Genomic DNA, 24,242 nt, shown 5'->3' on the forward strand with positions numbered 1-24,242 from the left:
TGATTCTTGCTCACATTTACTATTAGGTAAAATTGGGAATTGTAGAAAAATACTCAATAAACCACCATGCCGTTTTTAATGCAAGGCTTATTTTAAAATTAAATAACTTTCTTTAGAACCCCTTTATTATGTAATTCATTAAATGAATAAATCTCTAGATCTATTAGATTTGCAAAATTAAAATATTTCATAGCCTATCTACTGGCATCTAAAGCGTAAGACAAGACAAACACCATATTCTGTCACAATTTCGTTTTGTTTCGTTTCTCATATATTTATCTCACTCTAACGCAATTAAAATCGTATTTTGCTCTCGTTCCCGCTCATATGATACGAATGAATTCACGAAACGAATTACTTACAGAATAAGGCCCCTGATCATTTTCATGTAACAGATGATCGATTTACCTACGTTTCTTTTGTATACCAATGCATTGCCTTATGCACCATTGGGTCCCTATAAGGAAATAATGATGGTCATGATTTTTTAAATGATTTATTATTAAAATATCAAATTGCTTCATATTATAGATCTGCCAATTATTTTGTACCTTTAAAAGTTTTGACTTTTGTTCTTCTCCGTAATTTGAACAAAAACGAATATTATAGCAGAGATGAAGAACATTTTTTACAGTGGAATATGAACGTTTAGGCATTTATAGGGCTTATGACCTGTCATTGATTGATTTACAAACTGAAACATTCAACACTTTGCTCAAGTTACATGTTTTATATCTGTGTTATCTCAATTGTTAAAATACAAGTACATTTTGTTTTTTTTTCCAGGAGGTTGGAGTGTGCTAAGAGAGTGGTCTCACAGATCTTGGGATGCTACGAAGGTGCTGTCTCGTCTCCATTCACGACATGGGGCGAGTCCTTTCTTCAGCGTGACAATGGGACAGGACCCCACAAGGCCTGGGGCCCTTCTACTAACCCTGGCTCCTGGGGGGCTTGGCCTCCCTGATAGGAGTTACTACTACGCTGGGCCCCATAGCGAGGTATGACAAATAAAACAAAAGGCGTCTCTGATTAAGAAAATATTATAAAAACGTTTATATAATATTTCAAATGAGTTTTCGGCAAAAAATTATTTAGGAATATACATATAACAACATTTATTTGAATACATATTGGCGACTTTACTATATTTAAACAACTATGAATACAAATACAATAAGAAAAATAAAATTTATATTTGAAGCACTATTATTTTTAAGCTTGTGTAGATTTGAAACCGGTCGGTAGAAAAAAATTGTGGTTAAAAACAAAGTAGTTTTATATTTATTTTTTACAATAGGAAATGATAATATACCGATGTAAAATTAAAATTTAAACCTTCAGTTTTGAATTCAAAGATAAAAAAGTATTAAAAAAGAATTCACCATTTTTTCGATCAACATACCTTAATAATATTTCCTTAGTTAAAATGAATAACCTCAAAGTGATTCAAACATAAATTTTAATGAAATATTTTGAATTTGTCCAAATGTTTGAGACAAAAGACTGGATTTCACCCCCTAGAGAATGATTAAGATTAACAAATTATAATATAGGTGGAGAACATTTTAAAGGGAGGAAATACAGAAGTCCAGGTATTTACAAAGCCTATGACCTATTATTAGCTGGTGGCCATTTTACACACTGCGTAACATTCACCATTTTGCCTATGTTTGAACATCCATATTTCTTCAATTCTTTCATATGTTTATTTTAGTGGAGCTGAAATTTTATTGTGTTAAATATATTTATCTGATTGAATTATTTCACATACTAGGAAGGCAAAGTTTGAAAACCAATTTGTATTCCTCTTCTCGGACCAGTTGATTTAAATACAATATTTTAAGTTTGTCGAAATATTTGTAATAAAAGACTAGATCTTACCCCCTAGGGAGTTGTTAATATTAATATATTACAACAGAGATGAAGAACATTTTTAAGTGTAGACATTCATATTTCCTCTTTTACAATATTCTCTATTACTGTTATAAATTTTGATATTGATTCAAATCGATTCAAACAAATAATAGCGATTACAAACGCTGTTTTCGTTGGTATACATCGCGACGGGAAAAAGTAAAATCGATAATTATATGCGAAAATGTGTTTATTTGTGTGAAAATTTAAAGCATTTGGAAAAACATCGGAAATGAACATGAAATCTTGATTTTACATTTTTTTAAACAAAAGCTGTGTACGAGTGAGTGTATTGTGTTGCAAGGGTTTAGTACCAAATTTTGTTGACTTCACGGGTCCTAAAAGGATTTTGTTTCGTGATCGGGTCCTGTTCTGATGGATGTCTATTGAAGATGGGCTTGATGTCATTGTGCATTTGCTCTAAAATTGTACGAGGATAAATATGCTAGTTAGGTGATCTTAGAAAAGGGAAGCACTCTAAAAAGCATCTCCATTACTTACATATCGTTGCATTAGTTCGTTTTTGTTCAACATACCATTTTAACGAAATTAAGTTGAGTGCACAGGAGTTCTGAGGAATACTTTGCTTGTAAAATTCAAATGAAATTTATTTAAAAGAAAATTGTTTAAGGGTTTTTTCAACGAATTTTGTATTAAGTTGTGGTCATTATTTATGCCTAATTCGTAAAAAAATATTTTAAGCTCTATTTCTGCAAATTTGATATTTGGTCTGTTGGACAAAAACGAACTGAAGCGCCGTTTTGTTTTAGAATATAGGTATTTCTATTACATATAATACGGTAAATATAACACATAGCTATCTCAAAGCTCTATTCTAAATCACACATTATTGTTCATCATTTTATCGTTCCTTTGCCGGTTAAAAGGGACATTATCCTTGTTCTATAAAATAAATGATTCGTTATAATGCATTCAATGTACAGGGTACTAAATGTAATCCCCGAGTGATTATATTAAGATATATGAAACATTTAAACAGTTTTATCGCTTGGCAATATCATTGGTTATATTTTACGATAAGTTATTAAATAATTAATTAAATCATAAATAGTCATTGTTAATATACCTATAAAAAACGAAAATGCCCTGCTAGACAAATTAATTACTGCTTATTTCAGATTGCCACAAAAAACTAAATAAACAGTCTTACGATTTAGGTAATAGTCTAGGAAACTAAATTTCGAAGACCTTTAAAAACATAATTGTCATAAAAATGTTAATCAAAATTTTTTTTTACTCTACCTGATCCCATATATTATTTTAAAAATCCACAATTATTTATTAATTTGTAAAAAATAATATATTTACGCCCGATGAGAAAGTTGTGATTAAAAAAAATGCAACATCGCAATAAATTAAATAAATTTTTTAAGTACATATATTAATATCTAATCTATGTTGTTTATATACTCATCTTCTTTTTTTATACCAACTTTACTTCTTAACACCGTTCTATCTTTTGTTGCTTTATATTGTATTTTTTAAATTTAATGTTGTTTATATACTTATATTTTGTAAAATTTTCATGTATGTAAAAGCCTTATGGGCGTGAAAAAATAATAAAATAAAAAAATAAAAAAAAATAAAAAAATATATAAAACCCACATATAGTATACCAAAATTCTTTTAAACATAAATATTCTCTTAATTATTTTTTACCAGAAGATTTATCCTATTTGAATTAATGTTAGTAAATATTTGTATTTAACCACATACCGACTTTTCATGTTTATATTTACCGACGGTAGACATAAAAAGTCAATAAGTTGTTAAATACAAATATTTACTAACATTAATTAAAATGTTTGACCACACGAATGCTTTGCACATAAATACTATTATCCTATTTGATTTAGTCAAGTAAATAATTTGTTTTGCAGAAGTTGCAAAGAAGTCCAATAGTCCACAGTAGTTAATTAAATAAATGTAAAAAAATATAAAAGAAACACCCCACCCCAGATTTGAAAAAAACGTATTTTAATTATTACATGAATTCTTGTGCACGTTCATGTAATTTTTAGCGATTTGATAGACATCTGTTGACCAAATTTAAAGCTTTAAATTAAACTTGTAATAATAACTTGCTTTTGGTGTACTGCGATTTCCACAGATGTCATGACTCAAAAGTTTACTGGATTTAATTTAAAAATGAATTAGTACATTTTGTAAACAATCAAGGCCGTAGCTAGGCATACGCCAGAAAAATTTTGTGCCTGCCGCCCTGCCCTAGCCGCTACCCAGAACATGCTGCTTAGCAAAATATTCTTGTCAAATATTATTATTATGAACATTTGTTCGAAATTAAAAAAAATAATTATGTAATGCATCTTTTTGAATTGAATTTTTAACGTATACGTTTTTAAATATTATAAATATAACACGAAGTCGGTTGTACAATTTATTGAATTTTTGTAGTCTACCGATGCAGCAACCTATCCATCAATATTAGTGCGGACGTATGATGATGATGATAATTTCCCACTCCATCGAATATGTGTATAAAACGTTTTAAAAAATCAGCCAGCCTTGACATTTATTGTGCCTGCCCTGATTAGATACTCTGGCTGAGTTTTCCTCTTTTTCCCTTTTTTGAGTCATTTTTACTAAAACATATTGTCAAATTGCAAGTTTACATATTTTTACAAATTCAAATACAAAAAAAAAAAAATGCATGTTTTTAAAACAAAAAAAAAGAATAATTAATGAATGCACGAACTATAAGATAAATGCTAAAAAAAACATTTATATTTAAAAAATTAAAAAAACACAATAACGAACGTTTTTTTAAAAAATAATCAAAGAGACATCTGTTGACGAATTTTACAGCTTTAGTTTAATCTACATTCCCTTAACCTATTTGTAGTACGATGCAACAACCAAAGATGTCACAAATGTCACCAGTCAGTAAAGTTATTTTTGTACTCTGGCATTTTTATTCGCAACAGTTAAATTTTAAGTAAGTAATTTCCGGCATTATAATAGCAAAAGATCTAAGAATCTAAAAAATGTATGTAATAAATAAGGACACGAAGTCGCATAGGCACACTAAAGTGTACTATCACGTTATCTTCGCAAGATCGTGCTAACATGTTTGTCTAATTTTATTCTAGATGGCTCTTTTTTGCCTCGAGTAAAAGTATTTACGAAAGCAGCTGCTTCATAAATTATTATTACTATTAATAAAGTTCTAAGATAAAGTAAATTTTTGTCTTACAACAGAAAATGACAAGACTGCTGATTATTTCAATATATTTAATTTACAAGAGCTGAAAATAGTATTTACAAATTAAATATATATATTTTTCTTTATTGAGGGCTTTAAAAAAAAGTGATATTATATGAAATACAGATTTACATAAAAGCAGAATTAATTAAAATTTCAATGTATAATATATTTCTTTCGGTGCCTTGTCGATTCCCCCTGATCGACGTGGGCGATCACTGCAGCAAAAGCATTTATGACTTGCGCTACTCTTACATTTCGCAACTAGGGGTGGTATTCCAAACGCTCTAGCGGCCGATTATCTCGTGTATTTTGTATGTGAATTCACGAGGAAAACTGTTTTCTCGTGCCACCAGAGTGGTTCAGAATAGCACCCCAGGACAGCTGTTTATTGATGTACTCGCTGTAGTGATTCCCGGAAAAATACATATGACCAGAGTGGTTTCCCGTTGCCTTCTCTGGTGGATTTTTCGGCCGGCGTTATATTTTTTTAGCTGATAAGTTCTGGTATTGAGGCGACAGAAACTCGCCTGTCATCCCCTCGTTATCTGCTGTGATCACACCGTGGATGACGAGGCCTAGTTCACACTCTCTGGGCTGGTATTCCTAACGTGGAATAGCGAGTTTTTACGTACTAAATACGCATTATACCGCGCTGTAAATGCGTTTGGATTACCAGCCTTGGCGCCGCCGCCGTAAATACGCAAAATTGCCGCATTTCGGGAACGGAGAATCCTCACGAGATCCATCTAACACCATTACATGGCCAAAAAGTGACCTTTTGGACCAGCGTTTGTGCCAAAACCATCATAGGCCCCATTTTTCTTCAGAGAAAGTGAAACAATCGAGATCATGGATGTTGGTTCATTGTGCCTGCCCACAAATGTGTGCAAAAGTTCTGGGCGGTTGCTGGTTTCAACAAGACGGTGCGCCATGGCACGTTGCAAATCAAACAATGCAGTTTCTGCCACTAAAATTCCCTGGACGTGTGATGTCAAAAAATGCGACGTTGACTGGCCACCCAGATCTCCAGATTTCACCCCTCCGGACTGTTTTTTGTAGGGTTATTTGAAAAAAAGTGTTCGCCAGCAAGCCTCGGACCATTGACGAGCTCAAGGCAAACGTTCATGCCGTAATCATCGCTAATCCGCCCGAGATGCAAAAAAGGTACATTTTGCTTTGGCAAGTAAAGGCGACCACTTGATTTAAGTTGTATTCAAAAACTAGTTCTAATAAATCGGAAAGGGCCAAATTAAATAAAAGTACCCCATACATAGAAATCGTTTTTATTTTATTTTTATAGTTATTTAATATTCATATTGCGACATAAAATATGGCGCACCCTTCTTTATCCTTTTTGAATCTTTGTAAGTACATATGTTTAAAAAAAGGGACGGGGAATGTGTGTATATAATATCATAAGAATGTACATAATATATAAGTATGTACATAAAATATAAGTATGTTTATAATATCAAAAGATTATCTACAAATTAGGTTACAATTATGTTTTTTTTTTTTTTCAGATTGTGATGGCGTATAAACGCCTGATGCGGGACACGGTTTCTCTCTTGGGAGCCAACAGTCGTGATGCTGGGATCTTCGCTGACGATGTCTTCGGTTACGAGCAAAGACTGGCATCCATTACTCCTGAGAGGTCGGAGCTGATGACCAGGGCACCGCTTGTCATTCCACTTGGAGACCTGAAGATGTCAACTCTGTCGGTGGGGTGTTGTTCTTCCGTGGGTTTTGGCATCGATTTGGTTTTTGATTTTGATGTTGTTCGTTGAATTCTCAAAATGGATTAATAAATTACGTAATTAAAATCTTATTTTCAGCTCTGTTGTAGAATCATAAAAAGGTCATATTTGACTATAGTTAATAACATAAACTTGTTGTTTTTGCTGATTATTTATGTTTGAAACTAACCTTACGCCACTGCCCTATTTTTTTTTTGAAGATATTTGTTTAAATAATAAATAAGTTAGTAATATTATAATTTCACATTTTTATTACTTTCGTTATACTAAAAAAATATAACATACATTATTTGCTGAGTTTTGTATACGTATTTTATTCAGATATGAAAATAAACGAATATATCTTACAAACTTAATAACATTAGATAAAAATGCACGGATTAAATCTTAAAATTCGATAGTTTGATGTATTCCTTTATATCTGTAGAGGCTATTCTTTTTTTATAATATTTTTCTGAGAAAAATAAAATAACATTGTTTTATAAACCACTTTATTCATTTACACGACTAGTTACAGCAACAACACGTTGCCGTCTTCAGTGTTATTTAATAGGTAAACATACATAATGTTTTTTTTTATACAGTGAACATATTAGTGGGTGTCGATAAGAATATGGGAGGGGGTAATTGTGTTTAAGGTAGGGTTAGACTTTATAGGGAAAAATTATTTTATTTAACCCTTAAAAATATAATATATATCAATGATCTACAAAGTTAGTGCTACAAATATCCAAAATATAAATCTTCTTCTAATTATAATTTTACGAATTCCATAAAATTTATTGCTCAGAAAATTATTTAATAAATTATGTGTATGCCCATTTGTTTTATTTGACACAGACTTGCCTAGTGAATGATAAATAGTAATTAATAAATAATAGCATAAAATGATTATTCAGTGGTGTCAAACAACGATGGAATTATCTTAAAAACCTAGATCCATATGTAGAACCATAAGTAGTCCGAATTAAGGTATAAGTATTTGAAATTTTCAATCAAAACATGCTTTTTATCAAAGTTGTGGTTTAGAACACTTTACAATTGAAATAAAGATTATTCTTAAAAATAACATAACGTCAAAAAGTCAGTGCCAAATAAGCTCTTGATGTCACAGCGACCTGTGTAGACTAAATTTGTTGGGACGTTTCCCCGTAAATCTTTGTTCGTCCTCCAAGCTCCGGCTTTCGAGGAGCCGGGTTAATGAATGGAGGGTCAGTGCTTTTATATATTTGTTGATTGTGTCTTAAAGCGCCATTGTCGTTTATCACAACATACAGCAGAGTTATTTTACAGCTATTTTGTGACGTTATAATAAACTGTATGAGGTGTTTGAAACTATTATAAATTAAAAAACACTACAACACATGAGTGTGTAAATAAATTTGTTTAATATATATGTTTTTCAATTGACATCGATCCTCTACAAAATGTTGGCAAGAAAAAAATGAAATCCGAGATTGGCGCTTTTAGATCCAAGGCAAAGATATATTGTTAAATCTCCACTTCCAAGCATAAGTTCCTTAAGTATGGAGCTATTAGAAATGGGGCGAGCGCTTTTACATCTTCTTGTTTAACCAGCAATTCACCGTACGTGGGGCTTATTTTGTGATATAAAGCAGCACATTCATATAACATGTTTAAAGGTGTTTCATCATCTGCTCTGCAGAACCTACATCTGCTCATCATGTCTAGAATTTCCAAAGACATTTATTATAAAAAGCTGTTTATTCAATCAGCGGTGCCTTATAAAATCTCTATAAATAAAGCTTAGTATTGACACGATTTTATATTTAATCGTTTTTAAAGTTTTGATTAGTTGATGATGATGATGAATCTGGTTCACAAAATATCATTTGATTTTCAGCAGGTGGGCAAACGTAATTAGAATATTATTTGCTAATTATATTTATAATAACGAACACCAAACACAAGCAAAAACAAAGTCACCCAAACCATTTTTATTTTAAGATAATTGTTTAAAAGTATAACTACGTCAATATTTATTTTGACACAGGCGCAACCGCTCAATACCGACGCGTCGCGACACGATAATTTCAGTTACGTCAAAATATTTTTAGTACCCGAACTGTTCTCGATTTACACACGAAAGGTTCCGGGTTCGATTCCCGGTGAGAACACAAAAAAAGTTATATTTCTCAAGCCTGAGTATTCTGTGCTGAAATTCACGACTGTAATTGGGCCGTTGACCTGTTATAGTAAAAAAAAAAGATATGATTTTTCATCAAAATTTTTGAATTTTTCACCAAGTGTAAAAATCAGAACGAAAATACACAACTGCATACACAGTCTTAAATTATTTTTACCATTAAATTATTAAAATGAAAGTCATTGATGTTGTATTTTAAAAACAATTTAACTTGTTTGGCTAAAAAAAATATTTAACCTTTACAAAGATACTTACTTAACTAATCTATCTTATCTTACTTATATAGTGCCCATGCGGCTCGACTGTGGAATCATCTCCCTTCCACCATTAAAGATGTTACTACAGTACCTCTGTTTAAATCACGTCTGAAGAAACATCTCCTTTCTCTTCCCTAATCTCTCCTTATTGCCTGTTTCCTCTTTTTTCCCTTTTTCAATTAAGTAATGGTATTAATTAAAGATATTTTTTTATAAATACATTTATTTCTATTTTAATATACTTACCTTCAGCTTTTTTTATATTAGATATTTATTGAAATTAGACTTTAAATTTTTATTTTTATTTTATTGGTTGGATGGAAGAAATAGCCATTTGGCAATAAGCCCACCAACGTACAAATTAATAACATGTACAAAAAGTTATATAATTATAAAATATATATATATAAATGATCCAGATACGCAGCAGTAGAATATCAATACAGTGCCCTATGCATCACTGTGTGCAGATTTAGAAATAATTATTGATAAAATTAATTAAATGTTTTTTTTTTTTTTAAACAGTTACCGATTCAAGATACATTGAGTGCCCTTTTTCCGAGAGGACGAATAAATGATGCCACTAGAATACTGCTTCCATCGCCATTTTACGTGAGGCATCTCTCGGCTGTCATATCAACTACAGACAGAAGGTGATTATGAAAATATACTTTACAGATTCTGGAACATTTGCCTTTCAGCCAATATTCACCCATAACCGATGGAAGAATGTAATATTTTATTTTTATTTTTATTAAATTCAAATTACATTTGTTAACATGCGCATTCAATAATCTATTATGTTTTTTTAGATTGTGCCCATCTTATAATAATTAACATAAAAAGTATAAAAGAACTTGAAATAAAAAAAAACAACAATTCAAGTAGAAAAAAACAATGAACTACTTAAAATAATAATTTTATATGAAACGATGTTCAAAATAAAAAAATAATATCCAAATAAATGAAATGTTATTAAATACTTAAAATTACAAAATAAAAATAAGATAATAAAGATATTGAATGAAATATTTATATATCCATGTTAATGGACGATAAAGTCAATAAGGAATCAGAATAAGGAATGTTACACAGTGTTGAAAGTGATCACTTAAACCAGCTAATGAGAATCCATAAGTCTTGTTAATGCATAAACCTCCATATTTATTTTTCCACATCCTAAGTACCACGTGGACATCACAAGACGCCTCCGGGGCTGGTATTCCAAACGCTCTCGCTGTTGTATCATTTTGTGTATTTACATAAAAAATACACGAAAAAAAATGTTTTCTCGTGCCGCGAGAGGGGTTCAGAATAGCATCCCAGGAAAACCTATCGCAGCCAGCACTCTCGCCTACTTGTACGTTAATCCCGTTGACTTCCACTAATGGCATTTATAAATTAATTTGTAAATAAAATTATTTGTATGTTAAACTGACGAAATGGATTTTGAATTGCCAATTAGTAAATAAAAAATACTCAAGTTGTTTTTCTTTTTCAGTATTTTAAATAACTACTTAATCTGGACTTTAGTACGCGAGTATCTTCCGTACCTGTCGAGTTCTTATATACAAGTGCTTCACGAGTACACCTCAAAATTAACAGGTAAACAATTAAAAAAAAAAATTTTAAAAAACCATTTATAGGTTAATGACGTTTGTATCATCATCATCATCATTCCCTTTCCGCACCTAATGGTGCGTAGGGCACTGCATTGGTACTCCAATTGCAGCATACCTTGATAATTTTTGTTTGTTATATAAAGGTAACATGATCAGTAGGGTGTCATATTTTTCAAGTTTCGAATTCAGGAACGTGTCAAAAGTTGCTTTTTAGAAAAAAAATAATAATAGCATTTAGTTGACTTTTTTTAAAAATGGCTTTAGTGGTCAAAGTTTTGAAAACAGACAAAAATGAAATTTTGAAATATTAAAAAAAAAAATTCTTTGCATTACATATATTTTAGCAAGCACCATATCTATAATAATTCAAAACATGTAAAAAAAATGAAGTGTATTTTTTTCGTAATTTAAAAAAAAGTGAATTTATAAAATAATTTTAACAAATTGATTTATTATGGATTTTTCAACAGTATCTGTATCACAATAATGATTTATTAATTATTTTTTTAACTTAAAAAGTTTTTTGTCCTTGTTTCTTCATTACCCCTCCACACCTCTCCACGACCGTCTTTCTATCCTCATTTGCGAAATAACGTACGCGCAGCTCGTCGGGTTACAGGTCACAAAGCAGTAGATCCACGTATTATATCCAATCTCTAATCTATCTGCGGCGGTTATTTTATACCTGTCCCATTATTTTGATTTACGAATTTTATCAACATTACGCATTTTTTAAAGTTTCTCTCTTATTTTTTGTGCGATAACTTTGATTACTTACTTAGATGAAATTCATCAACATGTCTTCTAAAAAAATTAATGATTTTGTGAAAGCGATGAAACCTGTCACTTGTTATTCCAAATGTGATGATTAAAGTATCGCTTTATTTTTATTTTAAATTACAACGAACTTTCACAAAGTTGAATGTTATAAATTATTATTTATTAAAAGAAATATCATCTTATAAATTGTTTTTCTAAAAATGATTAAGTGTGTCTGTAATGCACGGGTTCGTTTCACAAATATCGCACTAATCCACTTGGTCCGGTAAAATTAGGTGGGTATACTTATTTATTATTCCCTTTTTTGGTTTTATTTATTTAGTTTCTACTCGCAGATGTAGTTTTTGCTAAAGTAATCGGGTGGCGATTAGTCGGCTTCATGGTGACTGTTTTGTGTGTTTACCTACCTATTGATAAATGAAAAATTATTAATAAATTCATATGTTATTTAATGCTGCCGTGCTATGTTGAACGTTCGACTAAATTAGCGGATAGGAATTTGATCACTTTCTTTTAAGTAAGTAGACTTATTTTCGTCTGATAAAATTTGACATTCAAAGCTCCTTCGAAAATTTTATGATCATTTTACACTCATAAACGATATTTCTCTGGAAAAATAGCATGTTTACTAAATTATTGAAATTTGAGATAAATACAATCCATTTAACAAAGGAAAAATTTAACAGATAAATGATTGTGGGTTTCTTTCAGCGCTTATCACGTTGGACCCAGGTATAAACTTGAATTAAGTAACTATGGTCAATATCACAGCTTTATACTGAGTAAAACTTTATGCGAGGCTTAGAGATTTTTACCATTCCATCCTTATTCTACCACTATGCCTTTTCACAATTTTATACTTGGTCTATAAGCAAGGCCCTACATATCTTTTATAAATATTGTTTCTATTATTACTAGTTTCGGAAGGCAAAGCTTCTTCCATCTACAGGTGTTAGGTATTATAAACTCAAGGCCCTTGGATCCATAGAGTTTATTTTTTTTTAAATATGTATGTATTTGTATGAATTAATAAATAAACAAATAAAAACAAGTACATTATTTTGAGTGTATTTATATATAAACCCCTACGGATTACAATCACTAAAAAAAATTCTTTCACATTCTTTTGTTAATGATAATATTTTGAATATCTCTTGTAAAGAGTGTTTGAATCTTAGTATAGTTTTATTTATTTATTTATTAACGGACTAAGTCCATTCAGAAAACACATATCCGGTAGTTTCTGGTTTTGTCTGGTTGTTCATCGTATAATTTCAGTCCCTGGCTTAATAGTCTCGACTGTCCTCGTCTCCCTTTAGAATGTTGTATATGATATTCTCGTATTGTGTCCATGTTTACTAAAAAAAATTTAAAGTTAGTAGTTCGTCTACAATTACATCAGTAAATAATTTATGGATACATTTTAAGGATTCTAGTTGAAAGAGCTCAGTTATATTTTATTGTTTAGTTTGTTCAAAGAGCTCTTTAGCTGCTGTTAGAAAATGATGGTCATCTTACTCTATCAGCTTATTATTGAAAGAAATTGAAATAATGGATAACAGAAGAGTGTATTGCCTGCAGGTTTTGAAATTTATACACATGCGTACAAACTGATTTAAAACCAATCAAAATCGAACCAGTTAGAGACTTTACCTGAAAATCAAAGCACCTCTCTGTAAAACTAGGCTGGGAAAAAGATATGCACTCTTCTTCGCTCCAGGAATATAATATAATGTATTTGCTAATAATGTGAGAGACATGAAAAGTGTAACCAATTACAGTTTTAAAAATGTGCTAAAAAATTAGCCACTGAAAGAGAGTTCTTGATTTTTTTAGCTAAATTGCTAGCTAAATATGTTACTTTTTTTAGTAAAAAATTTACATTTTGTATCTTTTTATATGTGTGCAAGTATGTTTGTATATTTTGTATATGCACATGTATGTTGTGTATGGATAAGTATGTGTGTGTGCGTGTATACATCCGTATGTATGTGTAATTTTGTTCATACATTCACGCACTGGCTATGATTATGTGGGAATTTTTTCTTATCATTTTGTTAGATTATTCTTCACATGTACTGTAAACCTATATAATTTTAAGAGAAAAATAGTCAGTAAGTGTTAACACATTACAACAGAGATGAAAAACATTTAAGAGAAGGTAATATAGAAGTCTATGCATCTACAGGGCTTATGACCTGTCATTGGCTGGTTATTTATATATTTATTTTTTTTATTTATTTTTTTTGTTTTATTACAATAAACATAATAATAAAACAGAGTATTAAAAAAAAAATTAATTACATATCAACGAAATACATATTAATAGAAAAATCGTAAACAAAAATCCCACAAAGGCACAGCCTGTTCGTGGGTATACAAGAAAATGTTAATGAATTTTTGCTCCTTTAATAAACAATGGACAGTTGTAATATTTTTGGACAACATAAGAAAGAAAAAATAAAATATGTATTCTGTAAAAAACAATATGGTATTGTTTTTGTTTAAAGTAATTAAAAAAGGAAATAAAAAATGTTTTTAAAAAACACAAAAATATTCCTTATTATAAAAAGGCAACAAAATAAGTCATAGAAAAAAGAGTTTATATCTTTAGTTTGAATCCAGGATAGTGCATGTTTTTTAAAATAAGGAAAATTTGGAAAGTTTGGAATCAATGAAATATTATCAGTAAAAAGAGAATAAAACATTTTTGGGCCTATAAAATATGCATGTCTCTGTGCGAGCCTCGTTTTACAATGTGGTATTGTGGTTAAAGTAGCCATTTTACACACCGTGTAACATTCACCATTCTGCCCATATTTGAACATCTTTATTCCTTCAATTCTTTAATCTGTTGATGTCTGTAAAGTTAAAGAGCTGAAACCTTTATTTATGCGGGTGAGATTAATCTAATTGAATTATTTCACCTACATACTAGGCAACTCCTGAAAATGTTTTTTTCAATTTGTATACTTTTTCATGGACCAGGTGAATCTATCAACAATATTTTGAGTTTTTCCAAATTGTTCTTCATCTTTGTTGTAATGTGTTAAGGTTAACAGCTCCCCAGGGAGTTGAATCCAGTCAATGTCAATGCATGTTTTTAAAAAGTGCAAACTTTGATATTTTATTTATTTCGTCCGTCTAATCTAAAAAATGGAAGGATTGATGCCTTTCGAAATTAGAAATGCTTTAAAATCAACTCAAGTAGCCTAAAATCAAAGTATTTTATTAATCACTTATTTTTTAAGACCCGCCAAGTCTCTAAGGCTTGTTAGTAGGTGAAAAAGAGGAAATGTAAAAGGAGGTTATGAAAAATACACCACAACACCCAGACCATATGAAAAAAAAATCTTTCTTGATTTTTTTAAAATTGAAACTGGCGTTATTCAAACCTGCGACGCTAATTTCACAGTTGGCCGTCTAACCAACTGCGCCGTGGTGACTGTTTTTATATTGAATAATTTAATTCTACAGAGCTCATGCCGATTCAATCAATAATAAACTTATAAATATTTTTTAGGTTCTTCATATCAAGCACCAAGATGGGAGTTTTGCACGTCTCTTCTGTACAAAATGTTGCCATTAGCTGTCAATGCCATTGTGGAGAATTGTACAAGGGAATATGTAAACAAAGATTATAAACACCAAAGGATTCACAACATGTTTCTATCTTTGAAAACAGCTACAATGAACAAAATCAAAGACGCGCAATGGATCAATAACCCACTGGAAAATCATCTACTGCAAAAGGTTACAAGCTAAATAAATTACTCTTGGGAATATGTCGTTGAAATTTTTAAGATAATTTTTAAGACACTTTGGTATTGTGAAGATTTAGGGCGATTCTGTTTTTTTAAATGCTATAATTAACCCTTTTCTTACATGTATCTAAACCTCTTGAATTAAGATTCATACATACGTTGATCTGTTTCGAGGTCGACAGGACATCATCGAAAGAATTAACATTAACTAAGAATGAATTTGTTTATGTTTACTTAATTTTCTTCTCAAGCACTTACTCGAGAAATCAGAAGTTGGTGTTTTAAGCTTTGGTGAGGTGCCAAGATTCACACCCATATTACTAGGAGTACTGGTATTAGACAGGAGGTGAATAATCGGAAGTTTGTTTTGACCGAGTACAGACTAGCGGACTAGGCGGGTTGCGAGCTCCCTGTGCATGCTTCCATCCTCAGTTATGTGAACTCTAAGTATTAAAAGCTGTCTACTTTCTCAATTCAATTCAAAAAGATATTTTCTTTGTGTAAAATCACTAAATATGTGCAGATGATGTATTTCAGATTCATAATTGTTTTTTTGTAAGAAGTATCAATATAATACGGGATATAATTTTTGATGTGTTTTAAACTAAAAATGGCATTTTGACCGTAGTTTACATGATCAGCTTTTCTGTTAAAATTTGACACAGAGGAAAGATTTACAAGAAATCTGAACAAAAAAAAAATGCACACAGTAGATGGATATCAATTAAATACTGGAAACAAAGCGATAATTTAATATCGATGAAAACCGTTTCAGATAATCTAAAACAGTATAACCTATTTGATTGAAATAATTTATTGACAATTCTTGATGGAATTCCATTGGAATTATTTAATAACTTATATTTACATATAAGTTACTTATTAAAAATACTTGGTAAACGTCCACTTATTTGTTTGACAAATTAGCGTTTTCACCCTCTAAAGGACATCTTCAGGCTAGTCTGAAAGCGCTAATTGGTCAAACAAATAAGTGGAAGTGTACCAAGTATTTTTAATTAGTAACTTAAGTGAAAATGTAAGTTATTTATTTATTTTTTCATATTTTTTCTTACAAACTATAATTAATAATAAAAATATTGTGACCTCACTGGGGTTACCCGTGCCGAGGACACTTAACAATATACTTTTTTGAAATGTTTTACATTAGTAATCAGAGATAATTAACAAAATATTTACAGTTTTAAAAACCAGGTATAGATTATATTTGTACATCTATGTTATTTATATTACAAAACGCACATTAAAAAAAAATAACAAAAACCTAACATAAGCCTTACACTTGTGGAGCGGTTGATTCAATATTGGTTTAGGCGAATGAGACAATCCATTTTACTTCTACCTAGCTCCACTTTCCATTTTTTATAGCCTTTTCAAACATTTTCTCATTTCTTATTGTTTTATTACATCATTAGTATAACCTATTTACATTAGGCAGGTTGATTGATTTACACTTATAAATTTGTTTTAATGCCCAAGAGGTTTGAAAACTTAAGAACATTTATCTCAAAACATACTTTTTTGACATTTATCATTTATATTATTTTTTCTTCTCCTTCTTCAGCCTTATTATTTCCACTGCTGGACAAAGGCCTCTTCAAAACTTTTCTATTCCTTCCTGTTACCCGTTTTCATATTTGATTTATATCCTGTACCCTTCAAGATAGATAAGTATTTCATTGTATTTGTCAATTTTATGATAATTATTATTTTCTTTAAGGTGGATGTCATGGTGCTGGAAGTGGAGTTACCATCCTTTACGCTCCAGCCATCTTATTTGAAAGAACACTATTCTACGCTTCTCATACAAAAACACAACCTTTTTCAAAACATTGGTTTCGGATTTGATTTTGACCGTGATCGAAAGCAAAAAATATATCTCAGTAGTCTTAAATCTGAAGAAAGGTAATGAAAAACAAAAAAAAAATGTACTGATTGCATCTTACTATAAATACTACTACACTCAAACTTTTTTTGGGGCCACTTCAACCAGCCAACGACAGGTTATAAGCCCTGTAAATACCTAGACTTCCATATTCCCTTCTTTAAATTATTGTCCATCCCAGTTGTAATGTGTTAATCGTAATGACTCCCGGGGGTGGGAATTTCAGTCTTTTGTCCACAAACATTTGGACAAACTCAAATATTGTAATAAAACCAACTGGTTCAAGAAGAAGTTTAAAAATTAGAAAATTGTTTTCAGGCGTTGCCTAGTATGTGAAATAATCAGTCAGATGAATCTCTTCACAACATTAAAGGTTTCACCTCCTTGACTTCACTAAAATTAACAAATGGAAGAAAAATGGATATTCAAACATAGGCAAAATGTTACAAAGTGTGAAAAGTAGCCACTTAAACCAGCCAATGATAGGTCAAAAGCCCTGTAAATGCCTAGACTTACATATTCCCTTCTTTAAGGTATTCTCCATCCCCGTTGTAATCTTTATTTATTGATGCTGTTTTGAGTTTAAATAGATGCGTAGATTTTCACGCTGACTGTTATCAATACGTATCTTTTTTAAGTGATCCCGTTTAAGTTGGATTCGTTCTGACGTTTCGGCTAATATTGCAAAATGCAGGTGCCATCTTCAGGGTAAACCGTGATTTGTTTAAAAAAATGTGTAAATGTTTAATCAAAACTAAACAGAGACGACGCCGACGGGCTGAAATTAAACTCAACATAGTTCTCGGCACTGTTTTTGAAGTTAAAGAGCTCAAACCTTTACTGATGCGTGTGAGATTCATCCAATTTAATGAATTTTTGAATAAAGGCAGAATGGTGAATGTTATACAGTGTGTAAAGTGATCGCTTGAATCATACAATAACAGGTCATAAGCCCCGTAAATGCCTTCACAGACTTCACCTTTCTCTGGTTTTTTCGTTTATGTGAATTTTTTTATTTATTTTTTATAAATCGTCGATTTCGTTTCATAAATACCGTGGATCCCTATGATTATTTTGTGGTATTCAGGTTTAAAAACCATGAAGCAACCTATTATTTACTTAGGCATCTACTTGTATTTTCATATTACTTGTAAATTGAAATACTTGGTACACTTGCACTAACTATTTTGACCAATGACTTTTCACCTTCTTACGCCTATGGTTCTTAAACTTATTTCGCCTATCGCCCACTTTGACAATGTAAAGTTTTCTAGAGCCCTCAAATTTTAATATATTGCCCATCTTAAAAACAGCTACTGCAATTATCATTTTTAAATAAGCCATACTTATCCTAATTTCAGAAATTCGTTAATTATTAACATGCCTTTTAAACGAGCCTTTTTAATCAGAGCAATTACCTATGACGCATTCGTTTTTATTAAAATTAAAACAAAGCATTTTAAAAGTTATCTAATGTGAAGGATGAACTTAATGCACTTAAACAAGATTGTCGATGTCAGGGTCAAAATTACTTAAAAATAGCCAAATGGTAACGCGTTTGGTAACATGCAGCCGCTGTGCTAAATAAAAGAAAAACTGGGTTGGAATAAGATTAAAATCAATTTTCATATAAAGTTATATTATTTTTATAATTTGTAAATTCATGGAACTTGTTTTCGGCCGACGTTATTCTGTTTTATTAACATATTACAACAGTGATGATGAACATTTAAGAAAAGGGCAAAAGCATCTACAGGGCTTATGACCTGTCAATGGTTGGTTTAAGTGGCCACTTTACACACTGTGTAACATTCGGCATTCTGCTCATATTTAAACATCTTTATTTCTTTAATTCTTTCATCTGTTGATGTTTGTGAAGTTATGTATGGAGTAAGGAGTGGTATTCGGTTTTGATAAAAGGACCTAATAAAGGAAAATAATTGTTTGTAATATGAGGAAAACATAATTTTTCACCCTTTTTAAAATCAGTCATTGCCTCCCTAGACAATGCCTCAACGTCTTCAATTTTTTTCTGGACATTCTCATCATCATAAGCTCGACAGCCCTGGGACAGGCGGTCTGCTGCCCTTCTTTACCAGCTCCTCACATTGTCATATTCGCTTTAATGCAGTGCACCCATCGCATTTTTGGCCTTCCCGGGCATCGTCGTCATTAGTTTGAGTTTTTGCTTGAGTTAGGCATTTTATGGGGTTTTCGTCGTCCATTTTTATTACATGGCCAGCCAATCTCAAGCACTCCACCGTGAGTTGATTACATCGGCCGCTCCGTAGAGTTCATATGGGCCCTGGGTCTCCTACTGCCACTCTATAGGCATTCAGCGCCCACTAAAAGGCACTTTAACCCATTTTGAAAAAGACTGCTCTAACAGATTCATCAGACTGGTGGCTGCGCCACAAAAAATAGTTCCAAAACAAACAATAGGTCTTATTATAGTTCTTAAACCTAGGTACCACAAAATAATTTAAGGGTTCCACCATATTTATGAAAAAGACTAGACAATTTTTTTTGTAATCAAAGTTTAATTTTTTTTCTTTTTCAGATTGATACCACCGGAAATCGACTTAACGGAAGTTCAGTATTATGAATCACGTAATGCTATAATTGTTCCACGTATTTTGGCGTCACCACCTTACTACCATCCGCATTATCCAATGTATGTTTTTATTACTAATGAATTGTACTTTAATATTGCTGAAATGCGATCTCTCAGGCGAATGCGTCTTAAAACTATCTTCGATAGATACGCGAATGTCGAGTTCCGTGTGGTATGCAAGGCGTTATAACCAAAATCGAGAAAGGAGTGCAGCGTTAGTTTCGGCATGTGGAGCGAATGGACAGCGAAAGAACGACTTAAACTCTTTACATCTGAATGTTGATAGGTACAGAAAACGAGGATGTTGTTTTTAATTTGATTCCCCGACGAAACACTGTGTTGTTTTCGATATAAATTTAATTTTTTTAAATAATAAATTATGTATGTATTTTAAAAATAAATACCACCGTCAATTAAATACATAGAAATGCGTGATTGAGAACACACACACACACACAGCGGGATATTTTCAAACTGCTTTTATTGTCAAACAATGCAGTATAACATACTAGGAGCGAATCGTACATTTAAGTGATTATGTGCAGCTCAGTGGCGAATGGTGATTTTATTTACAGGTAAGCTATAAAAAATATCATATATTTGTACCTACAAAGGAGATACATAATATAATGTAAGTAATATATACTATAAATTGATATTTTTCTGTGGTTCTGTGTGATACAACAACTCTCACCTATGAAATCAACTCAAACGATGTGACTCCGTGATATATTTTATTATATAGATATATTATCCATTATTTTAATATATAATTCATTAACAAATAAATAAAAAGTATCATTATGAATTCAGCCTATTGGCTAATATTTTAGGCATTCGATTAAAATGACAACTGGCCGCATTGTTCTAGTAATTACTAGTGCTTAAAACGGCCGCATAGAGTGCTATATGTCCTGCAATATGAAGCATGAAAGTAATTATGGTCTTATGTCAAAAGTACCATCTCAAAGAAAAATAGTCCTTAAGAAACAATGTTTGAAATACGGTTTTCCAAATCAAGAATCTTCAAATAATTTGTGTAATCTGCAAGTTTTATCTAGGAGAAAAAACCCGCACTGAGATAAATACATTCAAAATACAGTATACTTATTTGTATGAAAAAATAAGCTGGAATAATCGGCTAGTTTCTTGGCTCACCGCGGGCGCTGAGAGCGCTTAATTAAAATTAAAATTGATATTAGGATAAAAATACAAACCGTTGAAATGATATAAAATAAATATTAATTATTTATTTGTTTTTCTGTAAATAAACTTACAATGGTTAGTCAAATATAATGGTAAGCTGTGCATAATCGCTTCTATGCACGGTTCGCACCTGGCGCAGCTTATTATTGTTTTTCACTATCGATAATAATAATCTATGGTACTTTTAATTATGGGAAGAAAAAAAAAACAATTTAATTTTATTATATTATAAACTAATGTCACATACTCGTATCATTCTAAAAAAACATACATTCATATCATGCGCGGTCCGTCCATATAGTGGATGGAACCAATGATTCCTTTAATATTTGACCTCTCAAAATCAGCTATAAGTTAACTAGTCCTTTAAATAAATACAATAAATATTTTGTTTTTAGTTTGTGGTTTTAATTGTAGTGATCTGAGATAGGTTCAATGTTCATTAATTAATAACTTCTAAAAACTTGCGGCCCCACATACAACCTTCCGACTGCGCCGTTATGCGTGTACAGGTACAAAATATACAATACACTGCGCTCTGTTTGATTCTGGAATATGGAACTGCGTAAGTGTTTAAGTTCCTTTAAGACGTACCCTCATTACAAAATTTTAAAAGTTTGCGCATGCGCAAATACAGATATTTGTGGAACTAATTCGAACAAACCCATCCAGATTTATTTTTCATGTATTGTGACGGTTTTACAAAAAAAAAATAAACTTAAACCGGTTATCACGATGCCATCATAATATTTAACTACAAAATATACCACTTTTATGATGAAATCATGGTATAAATTGATTTTCAGTTTATTTCACACGACTGAATTTTAATTGCTGTGTTAGTAGGCACAAATTTTACCTTTCTATGTACCTAGTACTAAATAACTGCTTCCCTAATCGAAAACCTTACCGCACGCTTCTGATACATATATATTAATAAACCTGCACCCCGACCGTTTTCAGTGGGGAAAAAAACTGGTCGATATCTTTAGCTTATTTTTTCATCCAAAATATATACTGCATTTTAACATTCCTTAATTGAGCTCGCAGATTACAGGTATTATTTAAAGCTTCTTTATTTGGAGAATAGCATTTCTAACATTAATTCCTAAGAACAATTTCCTTTGATAGTATACAGTTGACGTATGACACCATTTTTTTCGTCCGCCGCATTATTTATTTTTAGGAGGAATCGGAGCGGACGGTGGCGGACACATGGTGGTGCTCAGTGTTAGAATTTTTATTGCAATATTATTAGGAATGTATCTAATGAATGTCATTGAATATTTTAATAAATGAATCGCAAAGTTATAAATTGTCGTTAACATTTAATTAGTTCAGTATTGGTAATAATAATTTTAATATAAATAAGCAATACCGTCTTTTGTTGTCAGCAGCTGAAGCGGAGAGATGATTTTGTATTCACGAGAAATCACAGAAAAACTCAAAAAATCACAGTGTTTATTTTTTGTATTACTTTATTACTTATATATGTGTACATGCAGGTGCAAATTATAAAAAAATTAGCTTATTGATTAAAAACGTCACCGTTCGCCACCGTAACATACACCTTTGACCCGCATGTATCGGGAACATAACATACAAAAACTGCTAGCAAAAGTTCATTTCATGTACAATCTACATGTCAAAAGTCGGAATGATTGTTTTGCGTGCATGAGAATAATACAGTAGATGAGAGGTTTGGTAGCAAATACAGAGTGGTGTGGCGTTCTATCTTCTGTCAACGAAACGGCGTAATAGTTTATTTGTTTTGGTTTGTTAAAAAATAACTTTTGTAACTTGTTTAAATTAGTTCTAATTTTGCATCCTTTTATTGAGATTTTAGCGAATTTTTTTTACCTACCTAAACGAAAATATTTATAATGAGGAAGCTCAGTGGTTTTTGTTAATATATTATAAAAAAGCCAAAATTTTTCAAAAAAAATAATATGTATCGTATTATCAGCGCCATAAATTTTTTAAGATTTGTGTTTTAAAAATTCCTGAGATGGACCTTATATGCATTTTCAAAATACTTAATGCTTTAAGTGATGTCCCATTTCTGTAGCAATCAATTTCTTTTCATGTCCCCAACCGTGTCACCAGAAGTCAAAATCTGCTATTTATAAAATCTTCTAAGAGCAACTTTGGTTTTTATGCTCCAATGTCCAGAATGTGTAGATTAGTCAATTCATCACACGACTTGGAATTTTTTGGGATATATCTTCCGGCTTTTCGCAGATCTCTTTGCGACTAAACAGTGTGGGACGAAGTTGGATTGGCATGGTTGAGCTCAAAGTTTTAGGTCTTTCGTTTTTTTTAATATATTGTTTACAATTATGGTTTTGCCCTTGTTTGTCTTTGCTAAATAGTTTAATGTTCTTTTTGTTCAGTTTCTTGCATTTATGTTTCTTCATGTAACTGTTGTAATTGGCTTAGGCCGTATATATAATAAATAAAATAAAATATCATTCAATCACGAAGTTAGCCACAGTTTACAGCAATACAACGGGCCGTAGGTTGAGATTTGCAAGCGCAAACAGAAACCGTCCGTTACACGTTTGTTGTTTAACAAACTCAAACCATTTGAATGCTTTTGTTCTACGCAATAGTCCAAAAGGGCGTCTCTTTGAGCGGGTGGCGAATTGTAACTCTTAATTTTCACGAATCAAAATAATTTAATTTTCTTACTTGATATCATTTAAAAAAATGTGTATAAAGCTCCATCATCAAAAGGTATATTAATTTATTAGTCTCCTGACCAATTTTTTAAATGTTAATAAATTTTTAATTATAAATTTTTTTTTACAACAAGTAATTTTTAAAAAAAATTTTTCTACGTTATGAAAAGATTTCATAAAATGATTATACATATACATTACCTACTGACAAACTGTAAATATGCAGATCAGTATGATTTATACAAATGGTTATTTGTTCATAATATATTTTTTATATAAGTGTATTGTATGCGAAAAGTAAAATAATAAAAATTGGAGAAGTCTATGTAC

At 31.1% G+C, this 24,242-nt stretch overlaps 1 protein-coding gene across 1 annotated transcript in view; it reads left to right on the forward strand.

The window, feature by feature from the left end:
- The first annotated feature begins 822 nt into the window (after positions 1 to 822).
- goe (endothelin converting enzyme 1) overlaps positions 823 to 24,242 on the forward strand; it is a 30,188-nt gene continuing 6,768 nt past the window's right edge. The window contains exons 1-7 of the mRNA XM_088241583.1: positions 823 to 998; positions 6,685 to 6,882; positions 9,868 to 9,995; positions 10,844 to 10,947; positions 15,268 to 15,497; positions 17,247 to 17,431; positions 19,972 to 20,085. Of these exons, the coding sequence (XP_088097709.1) occupies positions 894 to 998; positions 6,685 to 6,882; positions 9,868 to 9,995; positions 10,844 to 10,947; positions 15,268 to 15,497; positions 17,247 to 17,431; positions 19,972 to 20,085 (1,064 nt within the window). The 5' untranslated portion in view covers positions 823 to 893. The remainder of the gene's footprint in view (positions 999 to 6,684; positions 6,883 to 9,867; positions 9,996 to 10,843; positions 10,948 to 15,267; positions 15,498 to 17,246; positions 17,432 to 19,971; positions 20,086 to 24,242) is intronic.

This window comes from Micrasema longulum, unplaced genomic scaffold (assembly GCF_059751315.1).
Source record: "Micrasema longulum isolate JH-2025_06_02 unplaced genomic scaffold, ASM5975131v1 h1tg002971l, whole genome shotgun sequence".
Lineage (NCBI taxonomy): Eukaryota > Metazoa > Arthropoda > Insecta > Trichoptera > Brachycentridae > Micrasema > Micrasema longulum.